Source organism: Heterocephalus glaber, unplaced genomic scaffold (genome assembly GCF_053883595.1).
Source record: "Heterocephalus glaber isolate CG9 unplaced genomic scaffold, H.glaber_assembly_v1.0 deba00001569, whole genome shotgun sequence".
Lineage (NCBI taxonomy): Eukaryota > Metazoa > Chordata > Mammalia > Rodentia > Bathyergidae > Heterocephalus > Heterocephalus glaber.
Window position 1 is genome coordinate 8,345,001 of NW_028258354.1, and position 20,405 is coordinate 8,365,405.

At 41.8% G+C, this 20,405-nt stretch overlaps 1 protein-coding gene across 3 annotated transcripts in view; it reads right to left on the bottom strand.

Annotated features, from left to right (window-relative positions):
• Ppm1h (protein phosphatase, Mg2+/Mn2+ dependent 1H) overlaps positions 1–20,405 on the bottom strand; it is a 334,373-nt gene that overhangs the window by 15,116 nt on the left and 298,852 nt on the right. For all 3 annotated transcript variants that reach the window (XR_015443411.1, XM_087192356.1, XM_087192359.1), the window contains one exon: positions 1–18,304. This exon is cut by the window's left edge. Coding sequence is in view for 2 of the 3 variants with exons in the window: in XM_087192359.1 (XP_087048485.1) it covers positions 18,265–18,304 (40 nt within the window). In the remaining variant the exon portion in view is untranslated. The remainder of the gene's footprint in view (positions 18,305–20,405) is intronic.

Here is a 20,405-nt window from a genome sequence, read left to right on the forward strand (position 1 = left end):
ACTACACATAAAAGAAACTTGACTAGTATTTTACTGATGTTGGGTAATGGCTATAAGGGAGTTCTTTATAGTGTTCTGCTTTTTATATACATTTGAAATGGTCCATTGTATCAGTGCTTATTACAGAAACAGATATAATGCAAGATATAAAAATATATAGGAATTTACAAGATTGGCTTACAATCGCCACTCACAGTCAGGCTTGGAAGAGAGCAAAAGGTCTGTCTGTGCCCTGGAGAGCCGAAGGATCCAGTTGGAGGCCTGGAGCTCACTGTAGTGTCCTGTGGGAGTATGTATCAGGAGGCCAAAAGGTCTGCACTGGAAGGCTGAAGAGTCTGTGCTGGAAGCACAGCTGGAGAAAGTGTCCAAGGTGAAGGCTAAGACTGGAGCTCCTCGAAAGAAACAGAAGTGAGCCTGCCTTCTTTTCCCTTTATACCATTCAGGTGACAAGCTGCCCTGGAGTGGGTCTTCTGTCCTCAGTAAATCCTGCAGCCACACCCAGAACTATGCTGATCCAATTTAGTTGGGCATTTCTTACTCAAGTTGACACAATCAGTTAACTATCACAGACATAATAAAAATTTAACAAAGAAAACATTGAGAGATTGCTGTGGTTGAGATAGAAAAAGAAAATTAGAACACACAAAAACATTTAAGATCAGTAAGATAAGTTGTTTTTCCAGCATCCTCCAAGCCACTTTGAAATAACTACTTGAGCTGTCACAGAATCAATCTATTTTTCTTCTAATCCAGATCATATTGTTGACATAAAATAGAAGTCATACATACCCACAAGAGGATACCATTGTTTAAATATATCTACCATAATTAGAACTAAGAATAATGGATGTATTTAGAACTTGTACTAGGTATTTTGCATGTATAAAATACTTTAATATTATCCTGTTAAACTTAATTTCCCATTTTAAATATTGATATTTGCTAGTTCCACAGTCTTATAAGTATGCCTTATTAGCATATTTTTAAAAAATTTTAAGCTAAATCAGCTTACTGAAAAAACTACTACTTTTGTTTTCTGGCTTGAGCTGTTTTTCCTAAGTTAGGTTTTTCTTCTTTTTCTCTTGCTTATTATTCCTCCTCAGTGAAACTTAGAACCCTTTGAGCAACATCCGTCCGTACACACAGAAGCCCTTAGTAATCACCATTCTACTTTCTGCCTCTATAAGTTTAGCATTTTAAGATTCCATGTATACAATCATGCAGTATTTGTCTTTTTGTGCCCAGGTAGGACACTTAACCTTGATGTCCTTCAGGTTCATCTATGTTGTAAATGTCAGAACATTTTTCCTTTTAAATGATCAATTGTAACAATTGTTCCAACTATTTTATTATTAATAAACATGTTTCTTTTCTTTTTTTTTTTTGGTACCAGGGATCGAACTCGGGTCCTTGCGCTTGTGCAGCAGGTGGCGAAACCACTGAGCTAAATCCCCAGCCCAATAGACTTGCTTCTATTTAAAGATTCCTTCACTTTTTCTTCTCCTTTTGCTGTGTTTTATCAATATGGTATTTAGGTAACCAGTAATAGTTAACATTTAGCAATTAGTTGTGCTTCTATATATGCACTATTATTACTCTAATGATCAAATATTTAAGTGAGTGATGTTGATTTGGATATATTAGCATTACTGCAGTGGTTAAAAAAATAATTTTCTGTGTGTCAAAAGAAACAATGCTTTGGCATTTTACTGAGCAGAAATCTTGCTAGTGAATGCCTACCATGTGCTGGGCATACACATACATATAAATAGCAGTTTTGAATAAAGAAACTTTATTGGAGCTTTGTTGCATTTATAAGAGAATTCTTTTATTAGAAATACTGTCACTATTAAGTAATTTGTATTTCAAAGCATACATCCCAATGACTTTAATACCTCTTACTCTGTGTGTACTTAGTAAATCCCTGGCTAGACTCATTAGACTTTGAACTTAGCTGTGACCTTATCTACTAAACACAGGCGTTTTCTATTCTAACCCTGGGATTTCTTTTGTCTTAGAGGAACAGTCATAACAGCTATTCACATAGATGTTGCAACTGTTAGCACCTTTAGAGTTCTCTGGTGAGTACCCATGAGCACTGTGGAGTTCATTCTGGGAGAATTGACCAAATACTTATTTTCTAAATTATTTCTGTCCTTATCTATTTATTAATTTATTTACCTATCTATTAGCAAATACAGGGGACCCTCAAGTTATGACCAGCCTGACATATGAACAACTTGGGTTAATTAGGTTAATGGAAGATTCATCTGCCTCTTGTTATCTATAGCATGTACCCAGGTAAACATCCAGATCTCAGCAGTATTGACTTAAAACCAACTCGAGTTACAACCAGTCCTTGGGAACAGACTGAGTTCATAAATCAAGGCTTCTCTGTACTGTGGATTATACCCAGGGCCTTCACACTGAGCTATATCCCCAGCCGTTTGTTTTTTTGTTTGTTTAAAGACAGGGTCTCACTAACTTGCCCAGGCTGGGCTCAAACTTGCAATCCTGCTGCACTTTCCCAGGGTTATAGGTGTGTGCCAGTTCCCAACTTTTTTTTGGTACCGGGGATCAAACTCAGGGCCTTGCGCTTGCAAAGCAGGCAGCTCCCAATATTTTTTAAACTCTAATTCTGCTTTATAACCTCCTCCCTTGTTGATGGTCTCATTAAAAGGAACCAGTACCCCTCTTTTCACAGGCATTCAACAGTCAAATCAAACTGAATAGGGTTCCAAGAAGCAGAATGGTCCTCCGTCACTCCTAGGAAATCAAGGGAAAAAAAGAAACATCCCAAAAGTTAGTGCGCAGGTTCCTACCTGATGTGTTGGCATTTGGGTCCAAGGTCCATCTGTTTTCTGTTATCATGTGCCTCTTCTTTTTAATAGAATAATTTTTGTTTTTTCTATATGACTGGTAAAAATAATCCTGTCTCTAAAGTCATGGTCATTTACATGTATAAAGATGGCTGTGATGAGATAATCAGGTGTTACTTTTTTAATATAAGGAAAGGTATGAAAAATATAGTTGTGGTCTTATAGGTGCATCTGCAGTTTATGTACTGTGAAGCTGTTGGAAGGAACTGCAGGTAATGAAATGCATGCAGTTGAGCTATACTAAGTGGAAAGTCATGTTATGGGACAGATGGAATTTTGAAGTGCTAAGAGAATGATTTAATGAAACTAGGGCCATAAAACTGCTAGAAAGAATGTAGGCTGATTTCTTCCAGAACTTAGGGGCTCTGGGAATAGAAATGTCATTAGAACAAGAACAGGAAGAGATGAACTTGAGCAACAGAGCTGTACCTCTGGATGAGCTCTGGAAAGAATGTGTTTTCAGGGAAAAATAAAAAGATCTGAGATTATTCATTCATTTTAAAACAACTATTACTGTGTTCATTAGACATTAAGATGACTAAGAAATAGTTCTTACCCTTAATGAGCTTTTCTGTTTGGGGAAACAAGATGTATAAATGGAAATAATAAATGCTAGGTAAGTACACATACACCCATATGTTATGGGAATGCAAAACACTGACAGTTTCTAGGCGATCAGCACAGGAAACATGAGGGATACACATGTTTCAGTACGGTAAGAATGAAAGAATGGGCATTTCTGGATATATGAATAGTAAGAGAAAAATCCGGAGCATGGAAGGACATGGACTGTGAAGGAAGGACAGGTCTGATATAGATGATAGTGTGGAAGCTGAGGGTTAGAGGCAAGGATTAATGGTATAGACAAAGAGGATAGGAATATGGTTATGGGCTGCATAATGAATGATTTGGAATAGTGAGTTTTGGTTATTCTTTAGCAATAAGAAACATGCTTTTGAAGAGGAAAGTTACCAAAGGGGAAAAGAAAACTACAAACAAAAAAAGGAAGTGGTACGGGAAGAGGCATTATTTATTATGGGGAGATAAAAATATTGGCAGGCAGACAGGAAAAATAGGAGAATATGAAGATGTGAGATTGTCATATAACATGATAATTGGTAGGACAAGGCCCTATGTTATTTGAGTATTATACTCCATTTTTATGAAGACAGTCTTTATATTAAAAGGCCTCTGGAGGCATGCTTGCTGTTCTATGAAATTATCTGAAAGCATATTTGAAAGTGCTTTAGAACAGGGGTCAATAAACTTTTCTGTAAAGGACAAGATAGTAAATATTTTTGGCTTTGCCCACCACAGATGTTCTCTGCTGTTGCTTTCCTCCTTTATCTTTTTTATTTTTCCTCTTCCTCCTCATTCTTTCTCTTCTTCTCTTTCCTCTTTTCCCTTTTGGAAATCATTCTTAGCTTATGGGCCACAGTTTGCTGACCAGTACATTAGACCTCGGCTTTCCTGGTATGTTCTGTGTGTCTCTCTTCCTCTTTCGTTAAATGAAGAAAGAAATAGGTTTCTCTTGGGGAACAAGAAGTCGAAATAATTTAACACATTTGAATGTATGTGACCCCTGACTTGCTTTTGTCCATTGTTACTCAGATCTGTGGCTGTAACTGTCAACCATTTGGGAACCTAGGACAACAGTTTGTAAACCTTCCTTTCATTCCTTTTTCCTTTTCCCAACTGTGATGGTTTAAAGACATGTCTGAAAATTCTTTCATACTTTTATCAGCAAAAAATAAAACAAAAAAAAACCCCCACAAGTCTGTGTTCCTATCCCTTAAACCTAAGTGGCCTTTGACACTACTTCAACCAATAGAATATGACAGAAGTGACACTATGTGACTTCTGAGACGGGATCATAAAAGGTGGTACAGTTTCTAGCTCTACTTTTGGAGTTCTGAGCTGCATGTGAGAATAACTACCCTGAAGCTACCATACTGGAGAGATCACAATGAAGCCAACTAAGAGAGGCATCTGAACAAGCCCAGTTGTTCCTGCCCCAGTAGCTTTAGTCTTGCCAGACTGGGTGTCATGTATATGAATGAGCAAGCCTCTTGTAGTTGAATGACTAAAAAAGCACAAAACTTCTTCCTCTGAATCTCCTATACCCATATAGGTCAAGTATCCAACACAGGACCTACCTAGCGCATAATTCTTCTTCTTTTTTGTTTTTGGTACTGGGGATTGAACTCAGAACTGTGTGCCTGCAAGACAGGTGCAGCACCACTGAGCTAAATCCCCGGCCCTGCACATAATTTTTCTTTGTAAATGTTGGTTTTATTAATTTTGCTTGTCAGTGGCATTATCTGTACACATGGTATCCAGCAGCCCCCCTCACCCTGCTGCCAACTTCTAGTTCACCAGGGTCCCTGCCTGTGTTAATGTTTCATTGCTGTGACAAAATACCTGCAAACAACAACTAAAAGGAGGAATTATGTGGGGTCATAGTTTCAGTCCATTAATATGAAGAAGCCTGGAGGTAGAAGGGATATTAAGGTAATGTTTAATCTTGATTGTCAACATGATTGGATTGAGAAACACCTAGAAAATTAGTTAAAGGACACTTATGGGCATGAAAATGTTTCCAGAGAAGACTGGCATATGAGATAGCAAACCAAGGGAGAATAGCCCTGCATGTGGGTGGTACCATCCAATAGGCTGAGGACCCAGATGGAACAAAGTGAAAGGAGGAGGAAGCCCACCAGCACACACCCTCTACTCTGTCACTCGCACCATGACAGCAAGCTGACCTTGGACTGAGAATTTATTACTAGTGAATTTAATTCACAAAAAGAATTCTCCCTAATATGTAGGCAATTGTTGGGTTTGGCTTTGTTTGTTTTCAACATTTTTAGTTGTTCGCTTTGATCAAATATTGAATTTGAGTTCAAAGACACATTTCTTCTGAGGATATAGTCAGAAGAGGCCAAGTAAATAATGGGAAAAAAATCGCAGTTTCTAAGTTTTGTAGAGCAATATTCTCTAGTTGTTTCATGGCAAACAGTATGTGTGTGACTTTTTTCAGTGTTTTACAACTTCCTCATAATAATTTTGTCTTTTTTTCCCCTCTTTTGAGTATATTTCTTCCTTCTTGCTTGCCTGGCTTGTTCATTTCTTACAAATACATGGGTATAATTGAGAGGGGCATGGCACCTAAACAAGGGACAATTATATTCTTCTGACATGATGTGGGACTCTTAGAAATTGCTGATTGCAGACTTGAGGATGTCAGTGCTATTGAGGGAGTTAGTTGGTTGAGTAGGTGTGGGAAAAACCTAGTTCTTCAGGAATGGAAATCCTGCATATTTCCACTGCCACCACTTACCTTATAATAGGCTTTACATTATTCTGCGGTGAGTTATCCTGTGCCTGATGCATAGCAAGGGTTCTAGAGTCAGGAAGCCTGGGGGTTATTTCCTCTCTGTGCCATGTAATAGCTATGTGACCTCAGCTCAATTTATCCTTAGTTTCCTTGTTTGTAATACCAACCATGAGAGTTTGTTCTAAAGATCACAAATATACCTAAGGTGCCTGGCAAAGTCTTGACACAAGGAATGTGTTTCATAAACAGTAGCTATTTGAAGTAGTCTAAAAGGTATTTTTCAAATGCTTAATACAACTATATAATCTCAGTCTCTTTCCCTGTTTTACACACACACACACACACACACACACACATTGGTGACCATTCTAATCTCTTGAAACTGCATATCCATGGTACTAATTTAAGAATAGGTTTTGTAATCAGGGAAATCACTTTGGTTGCCAGTTTATTCAGAGCCAGGCATCGAGTTGTATGCCTGTAATCCCAGCACTCAGGAGGCTGAGACAGGGCAGTCACAGCAAGTTCAATACCAGCCTGGGGTACTCAGTAAAATGTAAAAGAAATGTATTGTTTTCTTTAAAAAATTATTTGGTAATTTTAACTCAATCTGCCTTGACTAATTTTGATGTCAACTTTGTCAAAAACAACAGGCAATCCGAGTCATTTCTTGTTGATTAAAGTCTAGCCAGGATTGGACTGGAGCATTTCTCTTTGCTCGCTAGCATTTGCTATAGCAGTTGTATAGCACTGCTTGGATGACAAATAAATGGCGAGGAGCATGCATGACAGCCTTCAAGTTCTGCAGAAACTATAAAACTGACTCAAACAAATGGCTGAAATCCCCTGGGACTGTGGATCTGCATGTTGCTCGTCCATAGAATGCCAAATCTTGACTGCGCTCCAAGGTGTAGCCCAAGACCACTGAGCACTGCTGCATGGAAAAGAAGAGGGTGGGGCCGGGTGGCATTCGAGAGGCACACTGCAGCCCCAGGGAGAGACTCTGTCTTTGCTCAAGTGTGTAGTATTGTTACTGTGACAAGTACCTTTCTAGTCAAAAGCAATAAATCTTCCCTTGTTGAAATGACAGATGGTTAGGATTGTTGCTTTTGTTTCCAGCAAACCCGTAAGAGAAAAAAACAAATAAATGACATTCAGAATTTTTCCTGGTTCTCAAGAATACTGGGGAAAGATGGAAATCATGTAGCTTCAACAAGGTTGGACAACATTTGTGTCAAAAGAATGATGTGTGACTCCTAGTGCCCAGCATCTATGCATGTGTTAGGTTATATGGCAAAAAAGAGAATTAAGATCACAGAATTAAGGTTGGTAATTAATTGACCTTAAAGTAGGGAAATTATTCTAGATTATCCAGATGGGACCAATATAATCACAATAGAAGAGGGAGAAGAAGAATGATTCAGAGAAGGAGTCATGACCACAGAAGTAAGGAGAGAATGATATAATGTGTGGACTCCCCCTGCCATTGCTGGTGGATAGAGGAAGGAAACAATGAGCCAAAGGATGCAAGTGGCCCCTGGAAACTGGAAAGCAAGGAAACAATGTATAATTTAAGGGTTCCTGAAAGCCCTTGATTTAGCTGGGTGTATGCCTGTAATCTCAGTACTCTGAGGCTGAGGCAGGAGGATCATGAGTTCCAACCCTTCCTGGGCAGTTTAGCAAGAGCCTATCAAAATTTAAAAAGAGGTTTGGAGATGCAGTTCAGTGAAAAGCCCTGGGTTGAATTCTCAGTTTGGGGGTGGGGAGAAGACCTTGATTTTAACACATTGACACCATTTTGGACCTCTGACCTCTAGAATTGTTAAGATAATACAGTTTGCATTGTTGTAAGCCATTAAGTTTGTCATAATTTATTGCAGCAACAATAGAAACCATTTAGGGCCGGGGATTTAGCTCAGTGGGATTTAGCTCAGTGGTTCCGCCACCTGCCCTGCAAGCGCAAGGATCTGAGTTCAATCCTTGATACAAAAAACAAAAAAATAAAAAGCAGCATTTAACTATGAAAACCTAAATATCTCAAATTGATGAACCCAAATTTCATCTTCTCTGTCTTTCTAAAGGAGGTGTTATTAACAATGAAATGACAAAGCAAAAGCAAAGCAGAAGGAAGCCACAGCAGAAGGCATGCCTGGCTGGCTGCTGACGACAGTGGTGTCTTCAATTCCTCTCTTAATGAGGGGTTTTTCCCACATTATCTCAGTCTTCATTTCTCTTTTCATTTTTGTTTTTGGTTTCTGTGATTCCCCCATCTTCCTCATTTTTCTCTTCAGTTTCCCTAGGTATTCTCTCTCCAACTCTTACCCCTTCGCTCTGTAAGACCTAGCAGTGGCTCCAGCAGCTAAGAAGTAAATGGACATTCCTGCCAGCTGTCTCCCTTCCTCACCACACCAACAGAGTCCCTGTGGAAGAAGCTTGAATGAAAGCTAGTGACAAAAGAACCAGACAAGAAAACAGGTGTCTGAAAACAGGAGAGCAACAGTAATGGGAAGGTGAGAAACTGGAGATGCCACCTTATTGGTTAATTTAGTTGCCACCATTTTCCTTAGAGAAGTTCTTCTAGTGTTCTGCACATCATCGAGTTTAAATATTGCTCCTGTGTTTTTGATGACATAGTGAAAGTTCTCCATTTCTCTGAATAGTTAACAGCACACTCAGAGCTCTTGGCTGGGTTTAGAAGGCAGAGTTAAACACTGAGTGTACCCAGCCCCATCACCATCTGTGATCTGTTCAAAATGTGATATATGCTTTAAGATAGACAGATATTTACAGAACCTCCACTGTATATGTGGTAAAGTAACAGGCGGAGGTAGTGTGGTGGCCACGGGCAATACATCCAGTCATGGAGAACAATCTCCCTGGTGTTGATATAAGCAGTTGCTGTTCTTGGCACAGCATGTTAGTAACTTGCTGGAGGTGTTGTCCTAAAGACACAAGCTCATTTAATTTGGACAAGAATGATCAAATTCCTCCCCCTGAACGTGACCCCATATGCCTCCAACAAGGACAGTAACTTCTTCTTTGGAGTCAGGAAAAGTGCTGTTTCAGTTTCCTCCACTGCCTATGATGTGATATCCAGCTATACCTAATATCATGTGATATCGTTTCAATCCGTGTTGTTATTTTACAAGTTTCATAAGATGACTTTATATTGGACAGACCCAAATCTTTAAAAGGGACCATCTGACAACTTTACCAGCCCATCCTGCTCTAGGCATAATCTCTGTCAGGGCTACATTTTTACTCCTTAGAAATGGAGGAGGGATTTAAAATATCTAATTCTACTCACCAACATTGCTACAGTTGTTTTCCCTTGAATTCCCTCCTGCAGTCTTTCTATGAATTTTGTTAGAGGGCAACAAAGCAACACTGACAGCCACCCTTCTGTCTGCCCCCTGCCTGGGTATCTGAGTTGGATGCTCTTGTAACACCCTACTCCTTCCCCTTTGTCAGCAGTCACTGCACTGAAGTGTAACTGCGAAGTTACTCATGGGCATCTCCCACTGAACTCTGATCCATGGTGGCTGGGCCGTGCCTGTATTGTGTACGTTTGTATGTAGACTACTTAGACCAGGTACAGGGTGTGTTGAGTAAAGGAAAGCCACTGTGAAACCTACGAGCTTACAGTATCCAATCAGTCCCAGACTCTTCATTTCAGTCTTCTGATATACAAACCTTCAGATCTCTTCTTGGCTCTCATCTGGTTCTTGCCTCTTAATGTGGGTTATTTTGTCCTTTTCCATTGATGGTAGCTTGTCTCTCAAGCTAGCTGACATCAGTTTTTTCTCCACTGTGTAAACATGCCATGTTACCATTGAGAGATGGAGTCTATTCCCTTGGCCCCTTGAATTTGGCTGGCCTGTGACTAATTTCACCAATGCAGTATTACAGAAGTCACAGTGCCAATTCAAAGCATATTCATTACAGATATCTACTAGTGAAGATGAATTCACTGTGTGGGAAGTGTTGTGCTCTAATTATAAATCTGGTAGAATAAAGGGAAATAGAGAGGAAGCAAACTATGTGTAGTAAATGAGTGGACAGTATGATAGAGGTGCTATGAGACCCCAGACCTCTTCTGCATAGCCGGCCAGAGGTTTCCTACAAAGAAAAAAAATCTTCTTTGGAGAATTCAGGTTAATGCTTCTGAGTTGCAGTTTACCAAGCCCCACAATGGCAAATCCACATGAAGTAAAAGGAGTCTGGCACCCAAAGAGAAGTGAGTCCTGCTGTCTAGGGTGAGCTAAACTAGGAGCTCTGATCAGGTGCATGGACCTCGTGCTCAGCGTGCAGCACCTGCTCATTTCATTGAACACCAGTATGCAACTGGGGCAAGCTCCTGTCCTGGTCGGGAGCATGAGGATGCAGGACTTATTGTTTCATCTCCTAACCCTGATTCTTTTGTGGAGTGAAAGTGAACAAGCCATTTTCCCTTTTTGGGCCTGAATGTATTCCTTTTGTAAAAAGAGAGGGCTCATTTACTAGGATGAGTCTGGAAGTGGAATAAAAGGAGACTGTGTCCTTTAATAATGGGAGGCAGGAGGACCTGCAAGAGGTGTCCGTCCATGTGAGGTGTCCCCTGGAGTACGATGGACGTAGCTACAACATATCTAACACTGCAAGTCAATGAGTCCTTCACATCACTGACTAATGAGTAAATTTTCTGAGTAACAAATTGGATAGTGGACACTAAAGAAGCAAGGAATATAGCTCAAGAAAAATGAGGCCAGCAAGCAAGAACCTCTTTCTTAGCTATTTTACAGTTTCTGGGGAAGAATACAGGCAGGACCAGTTAGTTGTAGGGTTCTCCAGTTGCTGCAATAAGTCTCATTCTCATGGTGTTGGTAGGATTCAGTTTCTTGTGGGTTGCTGGTCAACTCTTTGTCACATGGGCCTTTTCATAGAGCTTCTCAGAGCATGGCAGCTTGTTTTAGCAGATCAAGCAAGCAGGAGGACAAGAGAAAGTGCCAGCAAGAAAGAGAAGGCTTCCAAAATGGAAGTCAAAGTCTACTGTGATTAATCACAGAAGTGACAGCCACCCTACTTCTGTGTTCTGTTCTTTAGATCAAGTCACAAGATCCAGTCCACCCTCAAAAGGGATTTATACAAGGGAGTTAATACAAGGAGGAGCGATCATGGGGGCTACCTCAGAAGCTGCTTCCCACTAAAGCCTTTCTATCCCAGGTGCTCACTTTCACCTCGAGGAACTTCTCCCTCAATTTCTGAGGCCATGAGAGAAAAGAGTCACGTGCAAGAAGAGACAATCTGCGCATGTGTGAGGGTTCCGTTTTCAAACTATTCTCTCATTAAACAATAGTTATTGAGCATATATCTGCTCACATCAGATATTGTGCTAGGAAAAGGGACTGCTAAGGTGACCACAGAGTTGTCTTTGCCCTAATGGGCAGGAGATGGGTAGTGGTGGCACAATATTTACATGCAAATAAATGAGACATACCCAAATTACCTCCGCAACACCTGACCACGGAATGAACAAGATAATCCTAATTTTCTAGTTGCACCTGTTCTCTCTCTCTCTGTTGTTTTTGAGACATGGACTCACTACATAGTCCAGGCTGACCATGAACTCACTGTGTAGCCCAGGCTGGTCTCTAACTCACTGGAATCCTCCTGCCTCAGCTTCTAGTGCTGGAATTACAGACATGTGGCACCACACCCAGCCTAGTTTCACCTTTTTACATCCAGATCAAATGCTACTATCCATGAATTTAAATACTGTAAATGATAGGAACTCTTTTTATTAGAATGTTTGTAATTAAGCTCACTCAGCACCTGTTAAATACCTTATATTCAAGATTCATGTTCACCCTAGAAGATATAGATGAGTAAAAAAGAAATTGAAATCATTCATAATCCTACCATCCATATGTCATGCTACATAACAGCTAATATCATTTCAATGCATTTCCCAAAATTTCTCAAAGCCTGGATTTGTTTTTAAGCTTTTCTATTCTATGCTTGCCTGATAACTTTTAGTAGGATATTATGAACATTCTAAGGCCTTCATTTCCTGGAGTCCAGCATCATTTGGTGAGATGGATATAGTGTAAGTCAGGGTGGTGTTTGCACCGGGAATGAGCTTGACTGTTGGAGGCTGAATGCCACTCAGTAAATCAGATTATGTGAGGGACCAGTATTATCAGAGAAATCGGCTAGTGTTTCCCTTTTCATTCTGTTCTTACCCCTCTTTACCTTTTGTTCACATTCTTTTCTGCCTCACTCTTCCACCTGTCCTTTTCCTTTCATCTAATTTAAGCTTTTTCCCCCATTTATGGCTAGCAAGACCTTCCACTCCTTCTCCCCTTGACCATTTCCTGTCAGCCTCCATGAGCCAGTGAAGTGGTCAACATAATAGGGAAATCTTCCCTGACCCTCAAAGACTCTTAAATATTCTCTTCTCTTATTGTCCACAGTATTCTTTTCATCTCTAATGGTGTACTCCTTCTCCAGAGTGTTACACATTTAGGTGTTTGCTTCCCTCGACCTTACACTTCTTATTCTTCTCCACATACCCTGAAATATATGAAAGGGCTCCTATAATGTTTGCAAAATGAATAAATAAAAACCCAGAGGCTGAGTTGTCTAGAACACACCATAGCTTGGGTCCCTTGGCATGTCCCTGGGCTATGTAGCCTTCTGCCCTTGATATGTAGGCACCGTGATTCCTCCAAGAGAAGCTCTGCAAAGGTTCACATCCAAAGCACACCGAGAGGCACTGAATAATGCAGCCCTGAAAGGGCAGGGAGCACTTCAAGGTAACGTAGAAAACTGGGCAATGTAGGGAGGTGCGAGAAGGTCTGTTGGGGATGGCTGGGCATCCACAACTAATTGTGTTCTCCAGGACAAAGTGGGAAGCACTACCTCTTTCTGGAGGGAACTAGAGCTGCTACAGAGACAGCAGGTAATGTTGAGGGGAGTAAGACAAAAGAGGGGAGGTTTTGTTTAACTGAGGGCAGCTATCAATTGTGCAGTCATAATTCTGATCCTGGACAATGAGCTGTTCAAAGGGAGGAGAAGGAGATGGGGACAAAAGAAGAGGAAGAAAAAGAAGCATCCGTGCAGTGGCCTGGGAGGGAGCTGCCCAGTGGGCAAAGGAATGTAAACGAACGGAGGCCATGTCTGTTGTGATGACAGATGTGTTTCCTGCAGTGTCGGGAGAGCAGCCCAGGAGGAGAAGGCAGAGGGCAAAACTGGACCATTGGGCCAGATGCAGGGAATGCTGCCGCATCACTGCCAGCTTGATGTCCCATGGAGACAAACACCAGCAGAGTTCACGTTGACATCCTGGGGAGATTGCACTCAGGATTGTGATTTCTTTGTATCATATTGTCACACTGGTGGAGCAGGATCATTTAAGCTAAAAACAAATACACTGGGTTTCAGAGTTTAGTTCTCTTTTATGATTCTGTAATCATTATGGTTAGATATGCTTAAAGAAAGATACATGTGTGTTTTTCCATCATTTTCTTTAGAAGACACCTGACTGCTTATCTTTACTCGGGAGTGAGGTTTAGAAGTGAGACGCAGCCTGCAATCACAACTCTAGGACCCTGGGAGCACTCAGCATCGGGTGGATTAAGTCACCCGTCTTTGTCTTCTCTCCTTCATGCTGGTATTCCACCATGGCTAGTATAACTCCTGCCCTTTATCCTTGACCCACTGCTCATCTTTTATGATTCACTGCAGAGGTCAATATGTGGGGACAACCTCCCCTGACCCTTACAGACACTGCAATGCTTTCTCCTCTGATTTCCCACAGCACACTCTTCTGTCATGTAATTATCTCATGTGTTACACATTTAGGGAGCTAGGCACAGGCCCACTGATCCCTGTGTAAATGCTATGGCTTGTAGCCCAAACAAGTCCCTGCCCCTGACATCCAAATCCTTTTTTGTTTTTTTGCGGGGAGGTGACTCTTACCTTGTGCTCCACTTTGCTCTTCTAACAGGATTAAGTGGGCTGCCTTCCTTTCTACTCCAACAGCATTTGATGACACCAGGCAGCACTGACAGGCAGGCTGCATCCCCACCGTGCCAATACCACCCAGCAGGATTGCTCTTGCCCACCTTGATAGGTGGCGGGAAAATTACTGATCACCTTCTAGACCCGCATCAAAGCTTCCTGTAACCTGGCAGTGAATGAAATGCACAACCTTCCAACTCAATGACATTTAAGGCAACCTCTCATCGGTTCAGGCAGCAAAATAAATTGGTACTCAGCTGCTCCCAGTCTATTTTTCTGGTTAGAGCTATAAATAAAAGAAATGATTGTGCCACCACATGTGTGACACGGACCGGCCCCCTCCCTCAAGCAATCAAGTCTTCTCTCTCTCCAGCTTTGTTCTGGTCCCCCCAGGGAACACAATGTTAAGGATTATATTTGGAGGTTTCTAGTGCAGTGTGTCTACATTTGAGTTTCACGTAGATAAATATAACAAATTACATATCCACCCCTACCGAATTTGTAATTCTTTCATATGAAAGTATTTTTCTCTAAATATGATACTCCTCCAATATTGTTATTTGGTCCTTTATTCATGGGACTAAGTTGCATCAGTCAATGGTGACATTTAAATGACAGTTACTGTGGTAACACAGAGTAATGACCTTGTGAAGTGTGGTGTGTTGGTGTGCTTATCAAATAATTTATAGATCCCATAAATACTAGGTATGATGTCTGATGAGAACTCAAAAGGAAAGAAATATTTTTGCAGCAGAAAGATTTTGAGATAAAACATTTTTAAAAGCATATCCTCATATTTGCACCCTGCTTCTCCCAAACTCTTTCCCCTACAAGGCCAGAAATGTTACCCTTTCAACCCACTACTCAAACATTATAAATAAAACCAAGAAAAGAGCCTTCCTCCCCCATCCTGAAAGCACTGATGTCTTTGGTCTGTGTAAACAGGAAGGTGGGACAGTCTTAGTCAAGGCAACTGATCTTGACTCTCTTTTAGGCTAAATCCGCTTTAATCAGCATGCCAGGACATCCTGTCAAACTCTCAGTTTTAAAAGCAACACATTATTTCTTCAGTTTCTGCGAAAGCAGAGCTCTGCCAGCCCCAAAACGACTTTTCACAGGGGCTGTTACCAAGTAGATTTCCCTGTCTCAGCCAAGAGGCTGCTTCCTGGCGGTGCCCTAAATTAATAAGGCCAATCAGAAATACACAAAGCCTGGACGGCCAATCATTCTTCTGGAGCTTTTTGCCATCTTCCCTGCAGTCAGATAAATCACGTTAAAGTTGTTACAACCCATAACCATAAATTAGGGGGCCTGGCAGTCCACCACTGATTGAGGTGTCCGGGGGATGTCACTGCGCAGTGGGGGTAGGGGGCGTCGGGTTGAGAGGGGGTGGGAAGGCGAGGCCCCGAGCGTTTGCTGCTCCAGGAGGCCGGACCCGCGCAGCCTCCCCGGGTCTCATTTGGGGAGCCCCGCGCTGCTCAGAGACGCACTCGCTCCCCCGGGTGCGGGGCCTCCCGTGGGCCCCGCGACTCTGCACGCAGCCGAGGCCAAGCGGGTGAGTGCTGGCGTGGAAAACTCATTTCTCAGCCTGGCTTTTGTGTACACTCTTCGTAAGCAGCCCTTTGCTCTTGTAGGAATGGCAGTGAGGGCTGGCGGCCGCCCAGGAGGCGGGGAGCGACGGCCACCCGCGCCCTCGAGGGGACAGAGCTGCCACGCTGGGGAGCGGGCGGCGGCTGCATCCCTCCTTTCACTGTCAGCCAGGGGCCCCCACACGGACCCCCTCCCGGGCCATAGTCTCAACGGACAGGGCAGATGCTTTCACCTCCAACCAGCCTGGGATCCCTTCCACCTGCGCTCCGGGCGCTGGGAAGAAAGCCCAGCTCCTCCTCAGGTCTCCCGGGCCTGGCCCAGCCGGGGACAGGACGGCAGCAGGGACTGGTTCCGATCCCACTGCTCTTGGGGTGGGCACCGTCTCAAACCCAAGCAGGTGTACGTGTGAGCCTGCATGTCCTGGAGATCCTACTGCAGTCTGGGCACATCTGGGTCCCTACCATGTATATTCATGCCCACGAGCAGTAGAACCCAGGGCAGCTGCTTGGAGACAGTGAACTACGCTCCTGAAAGCTAACCAAACCCCAGAATCTAATAAAACGAAGACAGAGCTGTCTCATCTCCAAGTTCTGTACAGACAGTCATAAAACACTTGAGGCATTTTTATTTTGTTTTGTTTTTCCTGAAAGGGACAAAGGGAAACCTGGAGAAATCATAGTTTGTGCCTTATTATCCTACCTACTCCCTTTCCTGGTGTCCTCAATCTCTAAGAGAAGTGGGTATCGTTTTCATATTCTCTCTCTTCTGCATTTGGTCCATCTTAGTTTAACATGTTCTGTATCACTTTCTCTATCATCTTTCCATTAGGTGAGATACTCTCCCCCTTTCCTTTCTTCACAGGAAAGTGAATTCCTCTTCTGCCTGCCTAATTTTCATTTCAGTCACTTCCCTCAGAAATGCCTCTTTTTTTTCCCTACTAGCTCAGGGCCATTGTCATGGTCTTGCACAGCTTGAGGGAGAAAGGGAGTGCTGGGCTGGGGTGGCCAGGGGAAGAGGACATCAGGACCACGCCACACCCAGGACTCCTGTCCATGAGGTGCACTGTTGTGGGCTGATTTGTATCCAGCAAAATTCATATGTTGAAGCTGTAATCTCCCAGTACCTCAAAATATGACTGTATTTAAAGAGAGAACCTATTAAGAGGTTATTACAGATAAATAAGGTAAAATAGGTGGGCCTTAATTCAATCTGGTGTCCTTACAGGAAAAGGAAATCTAGACACACAGAGATACACAGGGACAAAGACACACATACCACAACCAGGATGTGAGGTACACAGAGAAAAAAGTGAGAAAGAAGCCATTTGTAAAGTAGTACAAGGCCTCAGGAGAAACCAAACCTGTTGTCACCTTGACCTAGGATTTCTAGGATCCAGAACTGTGAGAAATAAGTTTCTGTTGTTTAAATACCCAATCTGTGGTATCAACCGTTGTTATGGCAGCCCTAGAAGACTAATGCAGGCACTATGGAAGCCTGCCTGGAACAGTCCTGAAGCCATTTTTCCTCCGAAGTGACTTGGAAACTCTCCTCTGGATGGTATGGATAGTGTTCACCTGGCAGAGCTTTTTTTTTGTTTTTTTTATACTATGTGCCAGATGATCTTGTGTTTCTAAGAAACTTACCACCAGTGAAACTTACCCCAGTTAAATATTTCTGATAATAGAGTTTTCCTATCCTCCTTGCTTGATTTTCAGTTATGTCCTACTTAGGTTTTCCAAATAAAATAGAGGATATTTATTTATTTGCAGTACTGGAGATAGAAACCAGGGCCTTCACATTGAGGTAGATCTTTAGTTCTTTTAAAAAATTTGAGACTGGGTCTTGATAAACTGCCTAGGCTAGGTTCGAACTTATGATCCTTCTCCTTCAGATTCTGGGTGTGCTGGGATTATGGACAGGAAGCACTATGTCCAGAGAGGGCTCTCATTTAAATGTGAATTTCACATAAATAGCAGATAAATTTTTAGTGTAAATATGGCCCAAATGTTGCCTCTAATGTGGGATACTGAAAAAGTCTTTATCTGAAATTTAATAGGATGATGTGTCTTTTATATTTTGTTTGCTAAACCTGTCAACATCAGTTCAGTGGTGGGTCCTTAATATCTTTACACAGTAGGTCTCACACTGGAATCACCTGGAGAACATTAAAGAAAGTACTGACGGCTAGGTCCCTCCCTGTGGGACTCTGATGAACTGGTCTGAGGTCTGACCTGGTCGACAGGATCTTTTTTAAGACTCCCATGTGACTTTAATGTACAGTGAGGGTCTCCAGGAAGGGACAAGGATTAACTAATTAAATGCCATTGGCCATCATATTGGACTTAGGCTCCTTTAGCTTATGTTTTTGGGTTTTGTTCTGCTGAAAAATAACATCTTTTCACTCTTCTTATTGTTGAGCCCAGGCAAAGGTCAAGTAGATCATCAAAAGATGCCTTGTTAGTCCGTGGAGTGAAATCTTACTTCAGGTGAACTGAGCCTATAAAGAGAGATGTCAAGAGCTGTAATATTGATACCACTGCAGCAAATGACTCTTCATCCTGACACTTCAGGTTTTGTAATAAATAGCACAGCTAGGTATACTGGTAAAAGGTTTACCTTATACCATTATTTTTATTGCAGGCCAGTACTCAAGAATGTAGGATCTGTTTTAAGCTCACTTTTAGTTCAAGAGGATCTGAACATAATATTATCATCTTCCAGACTCTAGATATCTGTCCTTAACCATTGGCCAGCATGAGTGGAACACTAAAGCTTACCTATTCCTCAGCTTTTATTGAAAAATTCTTAGAAATTCCAGCTACTATGGTTAATATCCTTGGGGTTGCAGACTATTCATTTTGCTTGGGTAAAGAAAAGCCTTAGCAAGGAGTTTATTATTCAATTGCCAACATACATATTCATAGCCAACTAAGAGTCAAAACTAGAGTGAAGCCAGGCATGGTACTATGTATATGGAGTCTCAGCTACTCAGGAGGCTGAGACAAAAGGATTAAGCAAGGTCAGGAGTTTGAGGCTACCCTGGGCAACATAGCAAGACTCTACCAAAAATCAAAACAAAATAACCATAACATGCTCCCCCCACCCCAGAGTGAAAGAGGAATAGGTTGCTTGTGGCAGAAACACCTGATAGAGAAAATGGTGCTGATGGGTCAACACATGAACCTGACTTGTTAGGATGGCTTAATACGAAGTTCAGCCATAGGGACTGTAGGTGAAAGAGCTTGTTAAAAATGCCAGCCAAAAAAAAAAAAAAATGCCAGCCAAATAAAAGCCACATATATTGGAGATTTGGGGACTGTTGTTTATTATCTAATGACAAGTTGCAGAAAACCAGTGTGATAATAGGCAGGTGGGTACAGTGTATATGATTTAGATTTGGAATTTTAGCTTTGGTGCTGCTTGCCATCATGTCCTTGGGTAACTACTTAACATACTTGAACTTTGATTTTTTTCATCTGGAGAGGTACTTCTGAAATGGTGGCATAAAGACCTCTGAAAATTCACTCCTCAAATAAGCAACAAGAATACTGGCAAAAGGGTCAAACTACCTTTTTCAGCACTCTGGAAATTAGCCAAAGGATTGCAACAATCTGAGGAATGTTTATTCAAGAAAAATGGAGCCAGGTGCAGTGATGCAGGCCTGTAATCCCAGCACACAAGAGGCTGAGATAGGATTGTGAGTTTGAGCCCAGCTTGGGCAATTCCACAATTTAGCAAAACCCTGTCTCAACATAACAAAAATTTAAAAAGGGCTGAAGGTGTAGCTCAGTGCAAAGGCTCTAATTTCGTTCCTAGTTTAAAAAAAGATTTAAAAAGCTGAATCTCAGCTTTTCTCAGTATGAAGAGGGAGATCTATGGCATTTTAACTTGAAAAACTTTTACTCTTCTCTCTAGATCTGTGGCAGCCTTAAACATCACCAGTCTCATCACAACAATAGCCCTGAAAATCAGCAGGCAGGCATTCACTGGGGCAGAATAGGTCTGTAGTTCTCCCAAAAGCCCTTGCCCAGAGTTGTCAGTATTTTATGTTTCTGGAAGCTCCCTCAAAAGTCCTATTCTCGGCACTTGTCTTTACTTGACCTGCTATGTTCACACAGCAGTATGTGCAGGGTATTAGCAAAATCAGTGATGATTGTTGAGTATCACAGCTGTCTGAGGTAGTGTCCTTAGGTGAGGCTAGTAAGAGATTGACTGAAAAAGGAAAAACTGGTCAAAAAGATGTCCACAAGGGGGATTGAAAAATACCAACATAAAACTAGAAGTCTAGAAGTCCTTGAGAATGTGCAGGGCAGTTTGTTTTCCCAGAAAAGACCAGAGAAGGCCCTAATTTTCAGTCTCTGGCTGATGGTAAGGCTGTGTAAGAGCAGGAAGTGAAGGCTAAGCCAGAGCTATAAACTGCTCACCAGAACACTGAATGTGTGCCCCACATTTGAAGAAAAAGATTATATGTTCAAGAAGTTCAATGAACTCTATGTAGAGTAAATCAGAGATCCACACCTAGACACATCATGGTCAACCTCTTACAAGCAGTAAAAGTGACTCATCACTTATAAGCAAGTCCTAATAAGATTAACTTC